The sequence below is a fragment of the Cervus canadensis genome, chromosome 1 (assembly GCF_019320065.1).
Source record: "Cervus canadensis isolate Bull #8, Minnesota chromosome 1, ASM1932006v1, whole genome shotgun sequence".
Classification (NCBI taxonomy): domain Eukaryota; kingdom Metazoa; phylum Chordata; class Mammalia; order Artiodactyla; family Cervidae; genus Cervus; species Cervus canadensis.
This window is the reverse complement of record NC_057386.1, coordinates 107769792-107789332: the sequence shown is the minus strand read 5'-3', so window position 1 is coordinate 107789332 and position 19541 is coordinate 107769792. Positions and strand designations below refer to the sequence as shown.

The 19541-nt window shown below is 58.3% G+C and overlaps 1 protein-coding gene across 3 annotated transcripts; it reads left to right on the top strand.

Annotated features, from left to right (window-relative positions):
- Positions 1-2398: 2398 nt before the first annotated feature.
- KLHL22 (kelch like family member 22) lies at positions 2399-19288 on the top strand. 3 transcript variants are annotated; one of them, XM_043489774.1, is made up of 7 exons: positions 2399-2417; positions 5049-5314; positions 10350-10515; positions 10792-11510; positions 13159-13351; positions 16373-16606; positions 18516-19288. In XM_043489774.1, the coding sequence occupies exons 2-7, from the start codon at positions 5088-5090 to the stop codon at positions 18879-18881; spliced, it is 1905 nt and encodes a 634-aa protein (XP_043345709.1). In that variant the 5' UTR covers positions 2399-2417; positions 5049-5087; the 3' UTR covers positions 18882-19288. The 3 variants fall into 3 exon arrangements, with proteins under 3 accessions (XP_043345709.1, XP_043345703.1, XP_043345717.1); XM_043489768.1 differs by lacking the exon at positions 2399-2417 and adding an exon at positions 2530-2654; XM_043489782.1 differs by lacking the exon at positions 2399-2417 and adding an exon at positions 3397-3542.
- Positions 19289-19541: the final 253 nt, after the last annotated feature.

The following is a 19541-nucleotide window of genomic DNA, read 5'->3' as shown; positions in this document are numbered from 1 at the left end:
CTTTAGGGTTGACTGGTTTGATCTCCTTGCAGTCCAAGGGACTCTCAAGAGTCTTCTCCAACACCACAGTTCAAAAGCATCAATTCTTTGGCCATCAGCTTTCTTTATAGTCCAACTCTCACATTCATACATGACCACTGGAAAAACCATAGCTTTGACTAGACGGAACTTTGTTGGCAAAGTAACGTCTCTGCTTTTTAATATGCTGTCTAGGTTGGTCATAAGTTTTTTACAAGGAGCAAGCATCTTTCAATTTTATGGCTGCAGTCACCATCTACAGTGATTTTAGAGGTCCCATGGGTTTGGGCGGACTCCGGGAGTTGGTGATGGACAAGGAGGCCTGAAGTGCTGAGGTTCATGGGGTCGCAAAGAGTCGGACACGACTGAGCAACTGAACTGAACTGAAAATAAAGTCAGCCACTGTTTCCCTATCTATTTGCCATGAAGTGATGGGACGAGATTCGTTTTCTGAACGTTGAGCTTTAAGCCAACTTTTTCACTCTCCTCTTTCACTTTCATCAAGAGGTTCTTAAGGTCCTCTTCACTTTCTGCCATAAAAGTGGTGTCATCTGCATATCTGAGGTTATTGGTATTTCTCCCGGCAATCTTGATTCCAGCTTGTGCTTCATCCAGCCCAGAGTTTCTCATGATGTATTCTGCATATAAGTTAAATAAGCAGGGTGACAATATACAGCCTTGACGTACTCTTTTCCTGATTTGGAACCAGTCTGTTGTTCCGTGTCCAGTTCTAACTGTTGCTTCTTGACCTGCATACAGATTTCTCAAGAGGCAGGTCACTTAGTCTTATATTATCATCTCTTTAAGAATTTTCCACAGTTTGTTGTGATCCACACAGTTAGAAGGCTTTGGCATAGTCAATAAAGCAGATGTTTTCCCAGAACTCTCTTACTTTTTTGATGATCCAATGGATGTTGGCAATTTGATCTCTGGTTTCTTTGCCTTCTCTAAATCTAGTTTGACCATCTGGAAGTTCACGGTTCATGTACTATTGAAGTGTGACTTGAAGAATTTTGAGCATTAATTTGCTAGTGTGTGAGGTGAGTGCAATTGTGCGGTAGTTTGAGCATTCTTTGGCATTGCCTTCCTTTGGGATTGGAATGAAAACTGACCTTTTCCAGTCCTGTGGCCACTGCTGAGTTTTCCCAATTTGCTGACATATTGAGTGCAGCACTTTCGCAGCATCATCTTTTAGGATTTGAAATAGTTCAGCTGGAATTCCATCCCCTCCACTAGCTTTATTCATAATGATGCTTCCTAAGGCCCACTTGACTTCGAATTCCAGGATGTCTGGCTCTAAGTGAATGATCACACTATCGTGATTATCTGGGTCATGAAGATCTTTTTTGTATAGTTTTTCTGTGTATTCTTGCCTGTGTATTACTCTTCTTAATATCTTCTGCTTCTGTTAGGTCCATACCATTTCTGTCCTTTATTGAGCCTATCTTTGCATGAAATGTTCCCTTGCTATCTCTAATTTTCTTGAAGAGCTCTCTAGTCTTTCCCATTCTATTGCTTTCCTCTATTTCTTTGCATTGATCACTGAGGAAGGCTTTCTTATCTCTTCCTGCTAGTCTTTGAAACTCTGCATTCAAATGGGTATGTATTTTCTTTTCTCCTTTGCTTTTCACTTCTCTTCTTTTCATAGCTATTTGTAAGGCCTCTTCAGACAACCATTTTGCCTTTTTGCATTTCTTTTTCTTGGGTATGGTCTTGATCCCTGCCTCCTGTACAATGTCATGAACCTCTAGTCATAGTTTTTCAGGCACTCTGTCTGTCAGATCTATTCCCTTGAATCTATTTCTAACTTCCACTGTATAATCATAAGGGATTTGATTTAGGTCATACCTGAATGATCTAATGGTTTCCCTACTTTCTTCAATTTCAGTCTGAATTTGTCAATAAGGAGTTCATGTTCTGGGCCACAGTCGGCTCCCGGTCTTGTTTTTGCTGACTGTATAGAGCTTCTCCATCTTTGGCTGCAAAGAATATAATCAATCTGATTTCGCTGTTGACCATCTGGTGATGTCCATGTGTAGAGTCTTCTCTTGTGTTGTTGGAAGAGGGTGTTTGCTATGACCAGGGCGTTCTTTTGGCAAAAATGTACTAGCCTTTGCCCTGCTTCATTCTGTACTCCAAGGCCAAATTTGCCTGTTACGCCAGGTATTTCTTGACTTCCTAGATTGACTCTAGACTCCCGGTAAACAGGAAAACACCTGTTCACACTGGCAGTAATTATGTCCCCGCCAGCATCCAGCAGGCGGCGGGCGACTCAGGGGACCGCGAGGGCGGGACAGAAGGGAGGAAGCAGGAAACGGATTTACAGGGCGCCACCCCTTGCCAGAACGCATTCCTTCACGTTCTCATTCTTTGCTGGGTCTGCCGCGCCGGGCGAGGAGGTAGGGAACCGAGAACCGCGCGGACACTCGGCCCCCAGGGTACCTCCGCCTCCGTCCGGGCCCCAAGACGCGCCTGTGGCCCCGCCCCTCGTCAGCCCCGGCCCCGCCCCCGCTCCCCGCCTCCCGCCCCGCGTCCTCACGGCGCCGGCGCGGCGTGCCCACGTGATGCCCCGAGGCCCCGCCCCACGCGTCCCGCCCCGCCCCCGCGAGTGCGGCCTCAGCTTGCGGCGGCGCCAGGTGAGCGACGGTCGCGGGCCGGCGGGCGTTTCGGTGCGCGGGGCCGGGTTCGGACCCCGGGCCCGGAGCTGACGCGCGGGAGCTGTCGCGGGCAGGCGGGGGAGCCGGCCCGGAGCAGACTGAGGCGGAGTGGGGGCGGCGGCCTGAGGCGAGCCGCGGCCTGACGTGGCGGGGGCGGCGGGCGGGACCCCCCGGGCACGGCGGGCCCCGGGGGCGCCGACGAGCTGACCCCGGGCGGGCCTGTCGCCCCCCGCGCGTCTTTCGGGACCGCCGCCTAGCGCTGCGCTGACGGCCTGCAACAGGCGGCCGGTCGGACGCCGTCCCCCCCGACGCGACCTTGGACCCCAGCCCGCACGCGCAGCGCGGACGGACCCGGACGGCCCTGGAGGCCATGCTGTCAGCGCGACGCCTCGGCCCGGAGGGCCGGCCGCCTCTGCCCGCCGCGGGCCCAGCGCCTTCTTCCCGGGCGTCTCCCTGCCCCGCGGCCGCGACGCCCCAGAGCGCTTCACCCGTCCGCCCCGCCGCCCCCCGCCCCCCCCCGCCCCGGGGACTGGGACCCCCTTCCCCTTTGTTGCAGACCTTGCCTCGTTCAGACGCTCCCTGGGGCCCTGCAGAGGACTGGGGCGCCTCCTCAGTAAAGGGTGTCGTCGGACATTTCTTCAGAGATGTTCCGACCCTGTCATCCATGAGTTTATGGAAATGCATGTTAGCGTCCTTCAGCTTGTACCTGCTTGGGGCGTGAAGCCGCCTTCCTCCTGCCTCAATAGCTCTGAACCGAACAGCAGTGCACACGGGGCTTTGCTTGTGATGACTGGGATCGTTATGGGTTGAGGGTACACTGAATCTAAGGAAGGGTTTCCTGAAGCTGCCAGAAAGTGAGCTCCCAAGGTAAAAAACTTTATTTCAGAAAAACAGGCTTGGGAAGGCAGTCCTGAAGGGTGTGCAGCATTCCTCTTTCTTATTTTTTGAAATTTCGTCAGTTACCAAAACAAAGTTACACTGTGAAATGCTGTTTTTTTCATGTATTAAGTCAGCAAAGATTAAAAAGAAATGCTATTGGTGTCGTACACACTGGTTGGACTCTGATTCTCTCACTTTGCTGGTGGGAGAATAAATAGGTACACCCTCTGTGGAAGGCAATTTGGCAGTATCTATTGAAAGGTCCACTACACAGTCAAATTAAGATAACCCAGCAGCTCTGTATCCAGTAAATGTTCCTCATTTAGCTGCCACATACACTGCAAATCTCTGATTTTTAGTGCAAAACTGTTAGCAACAGCAAACAATTGGAGGAAACCCAAACATCTTTCTAGAAAGGATTGGTTAAATAAAATAGGATTACCCATATAATGGACTATGGGAGGGATAAGAGGTTAAGGTGTAATATCTACTAAAAGGGGGGGAATTTAGTTTTACATTTTTGCCTGCAAATGCATCGATGCTGCTTGGAAGGGTGAGGGGGAAGTAGAATACTTTCCTCTGAGAGTCATCTGGTTGGTAAAGTAAGTGGGAAGGAAATTTAAGTTTCATCATATACCTTTTTGTTTATAGTAGAATCGCGCTCTCATTTATTCTTTCAAAGGTCCGGTAGGGGGGTTGAAGAAGCAGCACATTAGGGGAGGGGATCGTGGAGGAGCGTGAGGTGGGGAATGCAGATGTTCATGTGTGGCACGTGGCCCGCTGGCTGGCGGTCCTGTGGCCTGGAGGGTACACAACTCGACCCCACATCTCGGTGCAGGACGGACTGGCTGCCCCTTGAGCGGAGCAGCAAGCTGTCCCTAGTCACTTTTGGTTGGCTCAGCATGCAGGATCTTAGTTTCCCAACCAGGGGTCTCTCCCACCCTCCTTGCAGTGGAAGCATGGAGTTCTCATCATGGGATCTCCTGGGAGGCTCCTGGTGTTTTGTCTTTTTTGTATTTTTTCTTTTGCCTGCATTCTTGTGTTGGGGAACCCGGTGTTCTTTCGCAATAGGAGAGAGGACAGGCCCTTGAGAACTGGTCTGCGCCGGTCCTTGTGTTTGTCCCCTAGGGAGTTTAGAGTGCCTGAGGGGCTGGGTGTCCTTAGTCCCCTTTCCTTGGCTGAGGGGCCTCACGCTGAGGTTCACCACACAGGGGGTCCACCGAGAGGCTGGGTTCCTATGGGTCAGTCCATCTCTAGAACCTTCTGTCTCACAGCGACACTAAAGGAGATGAAATGGGAAGGAGGGTCTTAGTTGTGAAGGAACACAGGTCGGGAGGAAGGAGGCCCCAAGTCTGGACCCTGGTGGGAGGGAAGAGGGGACTAGAGGGTTGAAACTCTGGGGAGAGCATGGGTGAGCGTGAGGTAGGCCCCAGAGCACAGCACCCAGCCCTGCTCGGCCCCTTGGGCTCACCGCTCGCCCCTGTGTCTTGCCAGCTGACAGCCGCGGAGCTGAGGTCAGGAGCGGTGGTCAGGATGGCGGAGGAGCAGGAGTTCGCCCAGCTCTGCAAGTTGCCCACACAGCCCTCCCACCCGCACTGCGTCAGCAACACCTACCGAAGCGCCCAGCACTCCCAGGCGCTGCTTCGGGGGCTGCTGGCCCTGCGGGACAGCGGCATCCTCTTCGATGTGGTCCTGGTGGTGGAGGGGAAGCAGCTCGAGGCCCACCGCATCCTGCTGGCTGCTTCCTGCGACTACTTCCGGTCAGTAGGCGTGCATTCTCTGTTCTTGTTTTGTTTTAAAGGTGGTATCCTTGGCTTTGCTTACGATACTGTATTTTCCAGAATGAATTTTCCAGCAGTAAGTTACAGTATCTCGGTATGGTACAGATTTTCTTCGTACTTTACTCTGGCTTCCCATCATTTCATTTTCAAACAACTTTCAGACCCATGAAAACGTTGAGAAGAAGAGTATTACAAAGAGCTGGACACCCGTTGTTCCCACTGGGCAACATTTGCTCTCACTGCCTTTGTAACCACCACCTTTCCTCAAGACCTTACGAGGCTTTATGCCTTCATCTCAGCCCCAGGCAGTGTTCTTGTAACACCATTAGGAAGCCCACTTGGGCCCCGGCTCCTCTGGAGACTTCCGTGAGGACCGAGGTGGGCAGTCAACACCGCACACACATCGTTCACACAGTTGTGTTCACATGCTTGGGCCAGCCACCTCCCGCTCACGCCTGCTCATCTCACGGGCCTCGGCCCCCGACCCTCCCTGTGGGTGCCGTGACCCCCCGAGTTTCTCAGTCTCCCACGTGAGGCTTGCCCAGCACTCGGCACGTTGGGCAGAGCAGGTTCCACCGCCCTGACTTGACCCGGTCAAGGGGCAGCCCCCCTGCCGCTGCGGTGAACAGGGCTCCAGGCCTGAGACCCTTTGCTCTGGCTCCGTTCCGTTGGGTCCTTTTCTCTTCAAGGCTCGGCTGTAGTTCTCATCTTTTGATTCTAGGAGCTAATGAGCAAAATGTTTCTTCATGGTTTAAGTGCTACCTGTTCTCCGGAAGGAGGTTATGGAGAGGGCGACCCAGCGGTGACTGGCACCTTGGGGCAGGCGTGTCCAGGGACAGCAGTGTCCCCTCAGTTCATCGGCGTCCACTCTTCACAAGCTTTGCGACCCCGGGCAGCAGGCGGGGCAGGGTTGCCAGGAGCCCCCTCGGGGAGGCCTCGGAGCCCAGAAGGTCTGGCACTGGGGTCCCCCCGGCTCAGGGCCTGCTGAGCGCACCCTCGAACGCCCTCCACATGGAGCTCCTCTCCCCACGTCGGCCGTCCGTCCCAGTCACGGCCCTCTTCTGCAGGACGGTGGTGGGCACTGCCGCTCCTGCCTGCGGGAGGCCTCCTGTGTCTCCCACGTCCTACAGGAGCCGTTCTCGGCCCTTGGGCAGCCGTCCCTGGGTGGGCTTCTCCTGGGAGGTGTTCTCTTCTCCGGCCTGGTCACTGTGCAGGCTGACACCTTCTCCCCCTGGGACCAGGGAGAACCCAGACTTATCTCTGATAAACACATGTGAAATGATAATTCCCAAGCTTCAGCGGGTTTTTTACTTTATTATTCATTTCGCTTATTGACTCCGGTTGAAATGACACAGTGAGACTGGGGAAGGTCTCTGACGTGAGCAAGGGTGAAGGGAAGGCCTTTGGAGGCTGTGGGCCCATAACTGGGCCCCGAAGGAGACGTCCTGTGGGGTATCTGCCAGGCTCTCGGCGACATTGCGCAGCTGGGGCTCATAGCCTCCCTGGTTCTGCTCTGTGGCGTCAGCCAACACGGGGGAAGCTGAGTTCTTTCTGAATCAGAGGGTGAAACCCTCCGTGAGACCAGGGCTCATGGGCCAACAGACCCCTGTCCCTGGGCCTGGATCACAGAAGGACAGCTGGTTCCCTGTTAGCGAACGTCTCTTCTGATGCAAGCTGCTTACCAGCCTGAGGTGAGCCGGCGTGTGGTCATCTCCAGACAGGTGGTGAGGGGCGCATAGTTGTGTCTAGTGCCCATGCCTGCCTCTGTCCAAATAGGAAAACGGCGAGCACAGCTGTACCCCTGCCCTCCTGCCGCGCTCACACGGTCTTCACCCTACACAGGGTGTCTCTTGCAAAGCCCATTTCATACTTCTCAACCCCAAACCTCTGATACTCGGAGCTGCTCTGTTTTGCTTTGTTGGGTTCCAGCATGTTGCTAAACTTTGCCCCTGCCCTCTGGACGTCCCCCAGAGCTGTTTTGTTGGTGGAGACCTGTCTAGTCTGTCTAGAGAGCTGATCTCTGAGGGGAAGGGGAGAGTTGGATTCTTCTGTGTTACCAGTTTGTTGTTTTTTTAAATCTAAAGTTTGGCACAAATTCATTAAACCATGCAACCTGTCCTGAACTGAGATGAGACTTCTTTATTTTTATCATACTTTTGGTTGGGAAATACTGAGGTGTTTGGATTCGAGGTGTTGATTTTAGAACCCCATGGAGGGTCGTGACATCATACATGTGGCAGATAAGTGTTTTCTCCGGCTGAAACGTTCTGGATTCTGAGACACACCTGGTCTCAAGGGTGTGGAGGAGGTATCGGGGCTGGAAGGAGCTGCGACAAGAGATGTGCCCGCCTGCTCAGGGCCGAGGCAGCCAGTGGCACCTGGTGCTGTCTGGTTGTGACCTCCCAGTGGTGGGCGTGGCCTGTGTTCTCTTTGTGGTCCGGGCTGCCCGTTGTCATTTCTGTTCAGTCGCTCAGTCATGTCCCGACTGTTCTTGACCCCATGGACTGCAGCATGCCAGGCCTCCCTGTCCGTCAGCAACTCCCAGAGCTTGCTGAAACTCATGTCCATTGAGTCAGTGATGCCATCGAACCAACCTTCACTGTCTCCCCCTTCTCCTCCCACCTTCAGTCTTTCCCAGCATCAGGGTCTTTTCCAATGAGTCACTTCTTCACGTCAGGTAGCCAAAGTATTGGAGCTTCAGCATCAGTCCTTCCAGTGAACATTCAGGACTGATCTCCTTTAGGGTGGACTGGTTGGATCTCCCTGACATCCATGGGGCTCTCAAGCGTGCTGTCTGTACCCTCCACTTACTTGGTCATTCCTCACCTGCTGGACACTTGGTGAACATCTCTCTTTTTTTAATTGTGATTTCTAAAAAACCTATAAGGTTGACCACTGTAACCGTTCTCAGTGTGCAGCTCAGTAGCGTTAATTACATCCACTTTGTGGCTCAGTCCCCGAAACTGTTTCACGTTGTAACACTCATCCTGTACCCATGAACCACTTCCCATGGCCCCTCCTCCCAGCCCGGGCAGCCACCTTGTGCTTCTGTGTCCGTGACTGCTCTCGGGACCTCACATGAATGGAGTCAGGCAATATTTGCCCTTTGAGGACTGGCTTCTTGGCCGAACAGCGTGTCCTCAAGGCTCACCCAGGCTGTAGCGGATGTCAGGCCCTCCTTCCTTTTCAAGGCTGAATAACGTTCTCCCGTCTGCTGCATCTCGGTGGACGCTGGTTGTTCCCGTCTCTTGGCTCTTGTGAGGAAAGCTGCTGTAAGCATGGGGCGCAGGTGTCTCTTGGAGGCCCTGCTGTCAGTTCCATGGAGTGTGTACTCAGACGCGGAATTGCTGGAACATTCTGTAATTCTATTTGTCATGTCTTGAGGAACCCCCAAACTGTCTTCCGCAGCAGCTGCACTAATTTACATTCCCACCAGCGATGCACAGAGGTTCCAGCTTCTTTAAGTTGATGAGACAAGAGTCTAAAAGGAAGTGGCAAAGCACCTACACTTTTTGGAAGAGAAAGTGAAAACAGCTGCTAAACCCACGACCCAAGCCTCTGTCCTACGGTCCGCTGCCACATTTCTTCCTTGCCCCCTGGCGGCTGGAGCCAGCGTCCTCTCCCTTTGCTTCTAGGGGTGTCCGGGGCAGGCCCCCCGCCCCCCGGGTGGAGCTTCGTGACAGGTTGTGGCAGAGGCGTCCAGGCGCCAGGGTGTGGAACCCTTTGACCCAGCAGTGGCTTTCCTGGAATTGATCGTGGCATTCCCACCAGCTCCTGGGGCAGAGCCATCCATAGGGTGAAATGAGGGGAGATGAGAAGGAACCCAGGGGGACTGCGGTCCATTGTGACCTTTGCCCGGGGGCAGCCCTGTGGGTACTGATGATACAGGCCATTTCCAAGGTGCCCTGTGAAGGTGAAGCTGGGTGCGGGTCAAGGCGTGGGCCCTGCCTTGGGATGGTGCCACCCTGGGAGAGCGGCTGGGGGCCGGAGCCGAGGGCGGACGGAGCCTTTGACCATTTCATACCTTCTCAGTTTTGTGAGTGTGCGTGCGTGTGTCGAAATGGAACACGACCACTCTGTCAGCGTGCTGCTGTCCCGTTTCAGCCACAAGGCTTCCCTGACCGCTGCCTCCTCTCTCCAGCCCCTGACTGACCCCGCTGCTGGGACGTTGAGAGGTGCCTGCTCTGTAGGGGCCAAGGCGGGCTCCCGCTGACCCATCTCAGCCCTGGGTCCTGGCTCCCCTCGCTCAGCCCCAGGGTGGTCTCCCCGCCAGATCCCCAGGCCTGCCGGGGCCTCCTGTCCCCGCTCCAGCCTCTCCACCCTGCCCCACGGGGCCTGGAGTCGGAAGTCCTTGGTCAGACCTGGGATCAGTTCCCTGACGGCACCTCCTTTGCCTGGTGTCCGACCATACCTGACCCTGCCTCGCAGCACGTGGCCCAGACTCCCTCCCTGCCGGTGGCTGGCCTGCAAGTTCATCCTGGGCCTGGGCACCCTCCGCCTCCACGGCCTCCTTAGGGAGGGGCCCCTCTCCACCTGCCGTCCCCCCGTGCCCCTCGGGCTGGCCGCTCCTCCGTCAGACGCCCCGTTTCAGTCCCCGACCGCGATTTCACCCCCAGCAGTGCCCTGTCTTCTGTCTGTCCTCCGGCTTTAGCTCCATGCTCCGGGGGTTTTGCCGCTTCGCTTCACTGTGGAGTCGGCCTCGTGACCGGTTCCTGGTGTTGAGTAGCTGCAGGGGCAGGGATGCCGAGCAGAGGACGTTTACCGTTTCATGTTTGTCCTCTCCCGCTGAGCCCCAGGAATCACACGGGCAGACGCAGCAGAAAGCCCGCTGGCCCAGTGCCCCCGGGGACACGTGCGGTTCCTGGGGCATGTGAGATGGAGGTTTCCAGAACGGTCCCAAGCTTGGTCAGGAGCTGTGGGCGCCTCTGTGGGATGGCTCGGGGTACGAGCCAGCCTCGGCCCCCTCCGGCGGCCCTGTGGGCGTCACCAGCTGTGCCCTGTCTTCCCTGCGCAGGGGCATGTTCGCTGGGGGGCTGAAGGAGATGGAGCAGGAGGAGGTCCTGATCCATGGCGTGTCCTACAATGCCATGTGCCAGATCCTGCACTTCATCTACACCTCTGAGCTGGAGCTCAGCCTGAGCAACGTCCAGGAGACACTGGTCGCCGCCTGCCAGCTTCAGGTGAGGCTCCGACCTAAGAGGAGGGAGCCCTCCCTTCCCCCGCCGCCCGGCTCTGTTTTAGGTGTAACGCGCTGGGCTTCTCTGCAACGTTGATTCTAAAGCGAGTCTTACTGGGTGTGACGCTGCCAAGTGCGCGGCCTGCTGGGTCCCGTTTGTTGGTGTCGCCAGTGACTGTCAGTGGCTTGTCCCCCATGTGCTGGCCCTCCGAGGTGCCCCAGGGATGGGGTCCCACGCCCGGACACCTGGCCTGGGCTTGACAGCCTGCTCTGTCCACAGATCCCAGAGATCATCCACTTCTGCTGTGACTTCCTCACGCCCTGGGTGGATGAGGACAACATCCTCGACGTCTACCGGCTGGCCGAGCTCTTCGATCTGAGCCGCCTGACTGAGCAGCTGGACGCCTACATCCTCAAGAACTTCGTGGCCTTCTCACGGACTGACAAGTACCGCCAGCTGCCCCTGGAGAAGGTCTACGCCCTTCTGAGCAGCAACCGCCTGGAGGTATCCTGCGAGACGGAGGTGTACGAGGGCGCCTTGCTCTACCACTACCCGCCAGAGCAGGTGCAGGCCAACCGGCTCCCGCTGCACGAGCCGCCCAAGCTCCTGGAGACCGTGCGCTTCCCCCTCATGGAGGCCGAGGTCCTGCAGCAGCTTCACGACAAGCTGGAGCCCAGCCCGCTGAGGGACACCGTGGCCGAAGCCCTCATGTACCACCGGAATGAGAGCCTGCAGCCCAGCCTGCAGGGCCCACAGACCGAGCTGCGCTCGGACTTCCAGTGCGTCGTGGGCTTCGGGGGCATCCATTCCACGCCGTCCACCGTCCTCAGCGACCAGGCCAAGTACCTGAACCCGCTGCTGGGGGAGTGGAAGCACTTCACCGCGTCCCTGGCGCCCCGCATGTCCAACCAGGGCATCGCGGTGCTCAACAACTTCGTGTACCTGATTGGAGGGGACAACAACGTGCAGGGCTTCCGAGCCGAGTCCCGCTGCTGGAGGTAGGGCCCCGGGTGGGGCTGCCCGCGGTGTGGGCGCCTCCCACTCCTGTCTCCTCTCCCGGGAAACCCACGCCCCCTGAGGCACCCCCGCCATCTGGCAGGCACGGGGCTGCAGGGAGCGCCGTGGCAGGAAGGGGGGTCCGGACCTGGGAGCACGGCCACCCTGGTACCCTCTGCCCTTGCAGCCTGGCCCAGCTTCCCTCTCCTATGCACTTAGCTCCGCTCTCCTAGCAGCACAACCTCCTTGGAAGGTGGCTGCCTGTCACCCCGCTCCCCCAGCACACAGTCCTCAGCCCTGGGGTAGGGCAGGCCTACAGGCCCCGCCGCACCTCGGGCCAAATCCCTGCACCCCCAGCTCCGCTGTCAGCCGTGTGCCGGGTTTGAGGTCCTGGAGCAGGCCATGCTTTCTGCCTGTGAGGCTGCAATCTTCCGGGCCTGTTGCTTTGGGCCAGATCAGGGGAAGTGGGGCAGGCCCCCCGGCCTCCGCTCCTGGAGGCTTCCAGGCTGGTTTCCACATCTGGGGCCTCTGGGAAGCTTCCGCCTCCACGAGCAGACAGTCGGCACGGCAGACGCAGGTTGCGGGCTGCCTCGCGCAGCTGTGAGCTGGTGCCGACCTTGCTCAGGGGCGGGTCTGGCCGGCCACACCCCGAGGACGGACCTGACACGGGGGAGACCCAGAGCATGGCACGCTTTGTGGTCAGATGGGAAGTGGGTGCTCAGTTCAAAAGGGAGGAAACCATGCCTTCATGCCCTCGCCCCTGGCCACCCGTCCCGGCTGGGCCTCCACCTGGCAGAGCCAGCTCCCCATGGCAGCCACCAGGGGCCCTCCGCGGCCCCGCCCTCCTCCTCCAGGCCCCGCCCCTCCCTGTAACCCCGCCCTCCTCCTCCCCGGCCCCGCCCTCCTCCCAGGAACAGACTGACCAGCTGCTGGGCTCCCTCTGGCCTCTCTCCTGACTTGCAGTGGAAGGGGGCCCTGGGTGCCAGCACCAAGGGCCGTGATGTCCATCAGTGAGTGACTGGCTCCACCACTGACAGCCTCACTTGGCCTCATCTTTTCTGAGCGGACCAAGCGTGATCTGCGCCGAGCCAGGTGCCCTGGGGCGCAGGAGCACAGAGGTGGGCCACAGTGCTTTGAGGGCCTCGTCACACGTGTCGACCCTGGGGTCCCTCGTGGTAGCTTCCCTCGGCAGGCAGCGTCATCCCATCAGGAGCGGAGCCGAGTGAACAAAGCTGATGCCCAGATTCTCTCACACCTGGCTCTATATGGTCTGCCTGGCTGGCAGGGAGGAGCCGCGGCTATAAGAAGCGGCTGTCGAGTGCATTTCACTTGTGTCTGGGGCAAAGACTAAATAAGGGGTGTCTAACTGGAGGCCTGGAGGCCGTTGTGCCCAGGTGTCCAGTCGAGAGACCATAATTGGGGGCCTCCCTGAGTGAGCAGAGAGCCGCGGGGACCTTGGAGTGAGACGGTGAGATGGAGGTGCTGTCGGAGCCTTCGGGCGGCTTGGGGTGGACAGCCGAAGTTCTGGAGGCCGCCGGGAGTCACACCTGGAGGGCCTGGTGCCTCCTCCCACCAGGAAGCTCCTGGCCCCGCCCTCCAGGCTGGGGGGGGGGGGGTGGCCTGCTAACACGCTGTCTCCTGTCCCACGAGGTACGACCCGAGGCACAACCGCTGGTTCCAGATCCAGCCGCTGCAGCAGGAGCACGCAGACCTGTGCGTGTGCGTCGTGGGCGGCTACATCTACGCGGTGGCGGGCCGCGACTACCACAACGATCTGACCGCCGTGGAGCGCTACGACCCTGCCACCAACTCCTGGGCTTACGTGGCCCCGCTCAAGAGGGAGGTAAAGAAGCCCCCAGAGGAACCCCTCCCAGGTTCACAGAGGAAGCGGAGGCCGGGCCAGGGACCCAGGACCAGGACCAGAGCCCTCTTGCCTCCACGAGCTGTGCCCTGAGTTTGGGTGGGGGCCCCCTGAGGCTGAGCCAGCGCGTCGGCAGAGACCCTTTCCCGAGTCCCGACCCTTCTGGGCCTCTTCACCTTGGCCCCCGGCAGCTGCTGTAACCCTGCAGTACAGGGTGGATGGAAGCCTTCCCCTTGCCTGTCCCTTGGCTCCGCTGAGGTGACCCGGGCCATGTCCAGAGGGGCACGGGAGGGACTGGAGAGGCAGGACCCCACAGCCTCAGACCCGGAGAGGGCAGGCCCTTCACAAAGCCAGAAACATTTCAGAAGTGCTGTTTTTCCTGTTTGTGTTTCTGTAAATCGTGTGTCCTGCACAGTACCTTGTTTTGTTCCAGCTTGAGGATGTTAACCTGTTCATCTTGCAGAGGTGCTTTAAGGGGGTGGCTCTCTGAGCTTATGGACTTGGGGGTCCTGAGACTCTGGCCCCCAATCCAGACACAAGACCTCAGGGCAAGAAGGGCTCTTGCTGGTCTGTGCTGCACTCCGGGTCACAGCATCTGTGAGCACCTCTGGGCACCGCGCAGAGCAGAGGAAGGATGGCTGTGTCCCGTCGGAGGCCTTGGCTAGATGGGCACTCTGCCTCCCTGACCCTTCCCGCTCCCCTCCCCTCGCTTCCCCTTCTCTCCCCTCCCTGACCCTGTCCTTCCCCTCTCCTCCCCCCAACCTTTACCCCTCCCCCTTCCCCAGCCCCCAGCTCCTCTCCACAGCCTGTGTGGCCCCACGGAAGGCCAGGACTTCCCACCAGGGCCCCTCCCAGGCCAGGGAAGCCGGCGCGGCCCCCCCCCCCCCCCCCCGGCCACTTTTGAGAGGAAGCCCTTCTGGAGAGCATTCCCTGCTCGTTGAGGAGGAGGCATATTGTGCTGGGGAGAGACCGGTCCTCGAGCGCGGGCAGGCGGACGGAGGGGAGAGGGGGAGGGGCTCCAGGGGCTTTGTCTGGACCGGAGGCTGCGCTTCTCAGCCTGGCCACGGAGGGGCAGCCTCGGCCTTCAGCCGGCGCTTCTGCCCGGCAGCCTGGCTCCTCACTTTGGTCTGTTTGTTCAGCAGCCCTTGATTGAGCACCTTCTGGATACCAAGCCCTGGGGATCCAGTGGTGGCGGTGACTGAGAGCGCGCTCTCGGTCACTGCACGATCCGGAAGGGGACTCGGGGCCGAGCCCAGCGGTGCTCGAGGAGGGGCTCCCGGGCCGGCCTCGCTGGACTGTTGTGGGCGTGGGGAGGTGTCAGTGAGACCACGTCCAGGAAAGATGACAGCCGTTGGGAGAAGCAGAAAGAAGCTTCCAGGCTGGGAGGAGGAGGCGAAGCAAGAGGAGTGCGTGTGGAGACTGGGGTTGAGGGAGTGGGCCCGGCCCGTGGGTGGTTCAGGCGTGGGCTGCGGGGTGGGGACATGACAGACCTGAGCCGCCCGGCACAGCCAGTTGGCAGCCAGGCTTTGGGAGGCCAGACAGGAGATGGAGACGTGTGAGTGCAGGGCCGTGCGGGCCGGGGGTAGCTCTGATCAGCTCGGGGGCAGTGCTAGGCCAGGGGCCCTGTGGGTCTGCAGACATGGGCGTACAGCCCCTAGAGGGGCCTTCAGGATTTCTGCAGGGCCCATGGCAGGGCGGGCCCACACTGCCACCTGTCTCAGGGTCCTTCCCACTTCCTCCTGCTCAGTACTACCTGGAACTCAGGATGTGTGTGTGAAACTCGGAAAACCCAAAAGGTTGAGATAACATGACAACCCAGCAAGGGATCTGGGGACCTTGATCCGAGTGAAGATGAAAAGACAACGTGTCAAGTTTTGTGGCATGCCAGCTGAAGCTGTGCTGAGAGGGAAATTTGTAGCACTGAAAGCATTCTTAGGGAAGAAAAAAAAAATCTCAAATGAGTAATCTAAACTCATCCCTCAAGAATCTAGAAAAGTAAGAGCAGAGTGAATCCAAAGCAAGCAGAAGAAAAGAATAAACACCAGAGCAGAAATCAATAAAGTTGAAGGAAAAACAGCAGAGAAAAATCAATGAAACAACCAGGTCTTCACAAGATCAATGAAATTGACAAACCTCTAGGAAGCCTGGGGAAGAAAACAAAAACAATTGAGTTAAAGTATCAAGAACGGTCAGGGGAGGGGGGGTGCATTACTAAAACCCTGTCAGAAGGAGGTGAAACACACCAGTTCCTCAAAGTGCTGGAACACCCACAAAACTAAGCAGATCATTTGCATGTACCTGTTAAGAAAATGACGTCCAGGCCCAGATAGTTTAACTGGAGAATTTTACCGGACTTTTAAGAAAATACCGATTCTTTTTTTCCAGAAAATGGAAGAGGGAGAATAATTCTCAGTTCACCTTAGGAAATTATTAAATTGATAACAAAACCATACAAGACAGCAGCCTCTCCCCCCAAAAGAAGAGCAAGCGTGCCATACATACATATGAATATTAATAACTAAATATTAGCTAATTCCCCTCTCCCTCCAAAAGAAATTCAGGACCAAATAGAGTCGATTACAAAGACTGGTTCCATACTCGAAATTTAACCAGTGTGATTGACCGTATTTAAAATCGCAGGATCATATTGGAGCAGAAAAGGAGCTGATAACAGGCCTGGAGAGTTGGCGGGCGTGGGGGTTGGGAGGCCGGGGGACAGAGGCCTCTGTAAAGAGGGGGCTGTGATGGTTTCTTCGGGGTCCCGCGCAGATGTCTGCCTGGGGGGAGGGGGGGTGGTGGGCGGAAAAAGGGGTTGCCTCTCCCCTCGGGAAAGCGTAGCATCGTCTCTGGGCCCTGGAATCATCTTCCGTGGGGACGGTGGGGGACTGGACGGGGCGTCCAGGGAGGAACCGGGCAGACGGCGAGGAGGAGGAGTCCGGGTCCTCGCGGCGCGGCCCCTGGTCTCCTGGCGCACGCTCACACGCCGGTTTCTCCTGGCCGCAGGTGTACGCCCACGCAGGCGCCGCGCTGGACGGGAAGATGTACATCACTTGCGGCCGCCGCGGGGAGGACTACCTGAAGGAGACCCACTGCTACGAGCCGAGCAGCGACACCTGGCACACGCTGGCCGACGGCCCGGTGCGGCGGGCCTGGCACGGCATGGCCACCCTCCTGGACAAGCTGTACGTGATCGGGGGCAGCAACAACGACGCGGGCTACCGGAGGGACGTGCACCAGGTCAGCGGGGCCGCCTCCCTCGGGTGTCAGTGAGGAGCCGGCCACGGCAGTAGGCGGGGTGCGGGGGAGACACGGGACACCTTCTCGTTTGCTAGACTGCATTTCCTAGAGCGGCTTCAGCTTCACCGCCAAGCCGAACAGAGTGCAGCGAGGTTTCCCGTGGCCCCCGCGCCCACCGCCTCCCTGCACTCTGCGCCACAGCGTGGCGTCCTTACAGCTGATAACTCGGCTGGCCTGGGGTCACTCCTGGGGGTACACACGGGGTTGAGACAAATGGCACGTGTCCACCACTAGGGTATCACAAAGAGCGTCACCTGTCTTCACTATTATTAAAAGCTTTAATTATAAAGTTAGTATAACCACATTGCAGAACTCTGGGAAAATGGAGAAGGGGGACAAGAATTCCTGAAACTTGGCCCCCGGCCCTGAGTGTTAGCCCTCCTGCCTGTGTGAGGGCTCCACCTGCTTCAGGTCGGAGAGCGTCCACCCACCTGTCCTGGCTTCTGGCGCTGTGGGCGTGTTGTCTCATTTGAGGGCCACCCAGCCCCACCCAGTAGCTGTGCAGAGTTCCATCAGACTGGTGACGTTGCGGTTGGTCAGGTTGTGGCAGTTTCAAGTAGTATTTGAAGCAACGTTTGCTCCGTGGAGCTCTTTGGGTATCGGGTTGTCTGCTGAGGTGAGAGCCGTGGTCCCCTAACTGCAGCTCCCGGGCCAGCAGCACCCACATCAGGAGAGAACTCCAGGAATGCAGATTTCCTGGCCCTCAGCCCCACCTACCTGGATGTTCCCGGGTGGAACCCTCCAGCGCTGAGAACCACTAGGCTCCAGCATTTCATTTCCTGTTGCAACTAGGACAGACCACCACAAACGCGGCAACAGAAAGCCACACGAGCATGTGGTGACAGTCTGTGACTCTCGCTTGACGACAGTCCAGGGGTGTTCCCTCGGCAGAGCCCAGGGAGGGTCGGCGTCCGTCACCCAGGGCGTCAGCAGAGCTCAGCCCCTGCAGTAGGGCCAGGTCCTGCTCCTCTCCGCTGTGGGCTGAAGCCTTCCTTGGCTTCTGGAAGCCTCCAGGCCGGCCACTCAGGCCCCTTCCTCTTCCAAGCTGGCAGCTCCCCTCCCATCTCAGGCCTTCACACGTCCCCTGCTGCTTCCAAGGGCTGTGCGATCAGGGGGTGCCCCGAAGATCCAGGGTAGCCCGTGTCCACGTTCCTGCGCTCACCCACCTGCAGAGGCCGGCTTGGGCCCCTGGCGGCCAGGCCTCCTCCTAGCTGGAGGAGCAGAGCCAGTGTCCACGTGGCTCTGCAGAGTTGCGCCTGTCACCGCCCTGACTGGTCAGACGGTGCCCAGCCCGGCTTCCCCAGCCTCAGCCAGTGCCTTTCTTCCCCAGTGGCCGCTCGTTAACAGCTGACGACTTGTATCTGAGGTTCTGTTTTGCAATTCTTGCATTACTAGTAGGTTGAACATTTCCCCCAGTTCCCACATTCACTATTTAGGGTAACTTTGAAGACAAGATGGTTTTTTTCCCTCTTTTTTGGCTGCACCACGTGTCTTGTGGGCTCTTAGTTCCTGACCAGGGACTGAACCTGGGGCCCTAGCAGGGAAAGCGCGAGTCCTCACCACTGGACTGCCTGGGCCTTCCTGAGAGCATGGTGATGGTCATCACGACTCAGCAAGCCCATCTCATTTTATCTGCGTCTTCCCCAGTGCTGTGTGCGCTTGGCTTTTGAGTTTCAGCTTCAGTGGTGGAGGGGAGTGAGCCAGCACCCCCAGCCCAAAGGGGAGACACCCGTGGGCCTGGGGCCACTGGCCGACTGAGGGGCCGGGGAGGGGGCACAGAGTGGCAGCTGGTCCGAGCTCTTCCTCTGGGGGTCCCCCAGTTCCCTAAGAGCCCGCGCCTTACTTGCAGGTGGCCTGCTACAGCTGCAGATCCGGGCAGTGGTCCTCCGTCTGCCCACTCCCGGCCGGGCACGGGGAGCCAGGCATTGCTGTGCTGGACAGCAGGATCTACGTGCTGGGCGGCCGCTCACACAACCAAGGCAGCCGCACGGGCTACGTGCACATCTATGACGCGGGGAAGGACAGCTGGGAGGAGGGGCCGCAGCTGGACAACTCCATCTCGGGCCTGGCCGCCTGCGTGCTCACCCTGCCGCGGTCCCTGCTGCTCGAGCCACCCCGGGGGACCCCTGACCGCAGCCAGGCCGACCCGGACTTCGCCTCTGAGGTGATGAGTGTGTCTGACTGGGAGGAGTTCGACAACTCCAGCGAGGACTAGGGTCCTGGGGGTGGGGGGGCAGGAGATCCCGGGTGTCCCCCACCCCACCCATCAGCAGGTAGGCAAGTGTTTTGGGAGCTTGCAGACCTGTGGCAGCAACCCTTTGGGAAGGGCTTGGTCCCCTGAAGGTTCCCAGGCCCCCCTCCTCGGCAGGCATGGCCAGGGACTGGTGCACCACCTGCCATCCCGGTCCCCGTTGGGCTGAGAGGGCGCCTTCTCCCAGGGGACCTGGGGACGGGCCCCCTTGTGGGGGCCAGGGCACATCCCCACCTCCCGTGGGCAGGAATGGTGCAGGCTGGGCCCATCGCCAGCCAGGGGCCCGAGGCTGGTTGTGATAACAGGGTCTTGCAGCTGGGCCTTCCCGCCCCCGTGTTGTTGATAAATGAAATAAAGCACCTTCCACGAGGCGCGTTGCTGTCTAGCTCTCAGCTCCGAGGGCGTGGCTTCTGGGTGGATCCCACCCCCGCCTGGTCGGTGTCACCAGGACACCTGTCCCTGTCTGCTGACCCTGGCTGGAGCGTCTCTGCCGCTGAGGACCTCTCCTGTGAACCAAGGTTCCCGTGGCCGTCTTGGCGCTAAGGAAAGCCCAGCACTTGGGGAGGGAGGGCGGGAGAGCCTCGGGGGGCGCCTGTCTCCTGCATCTGAGCCCGTCTTGCGGAG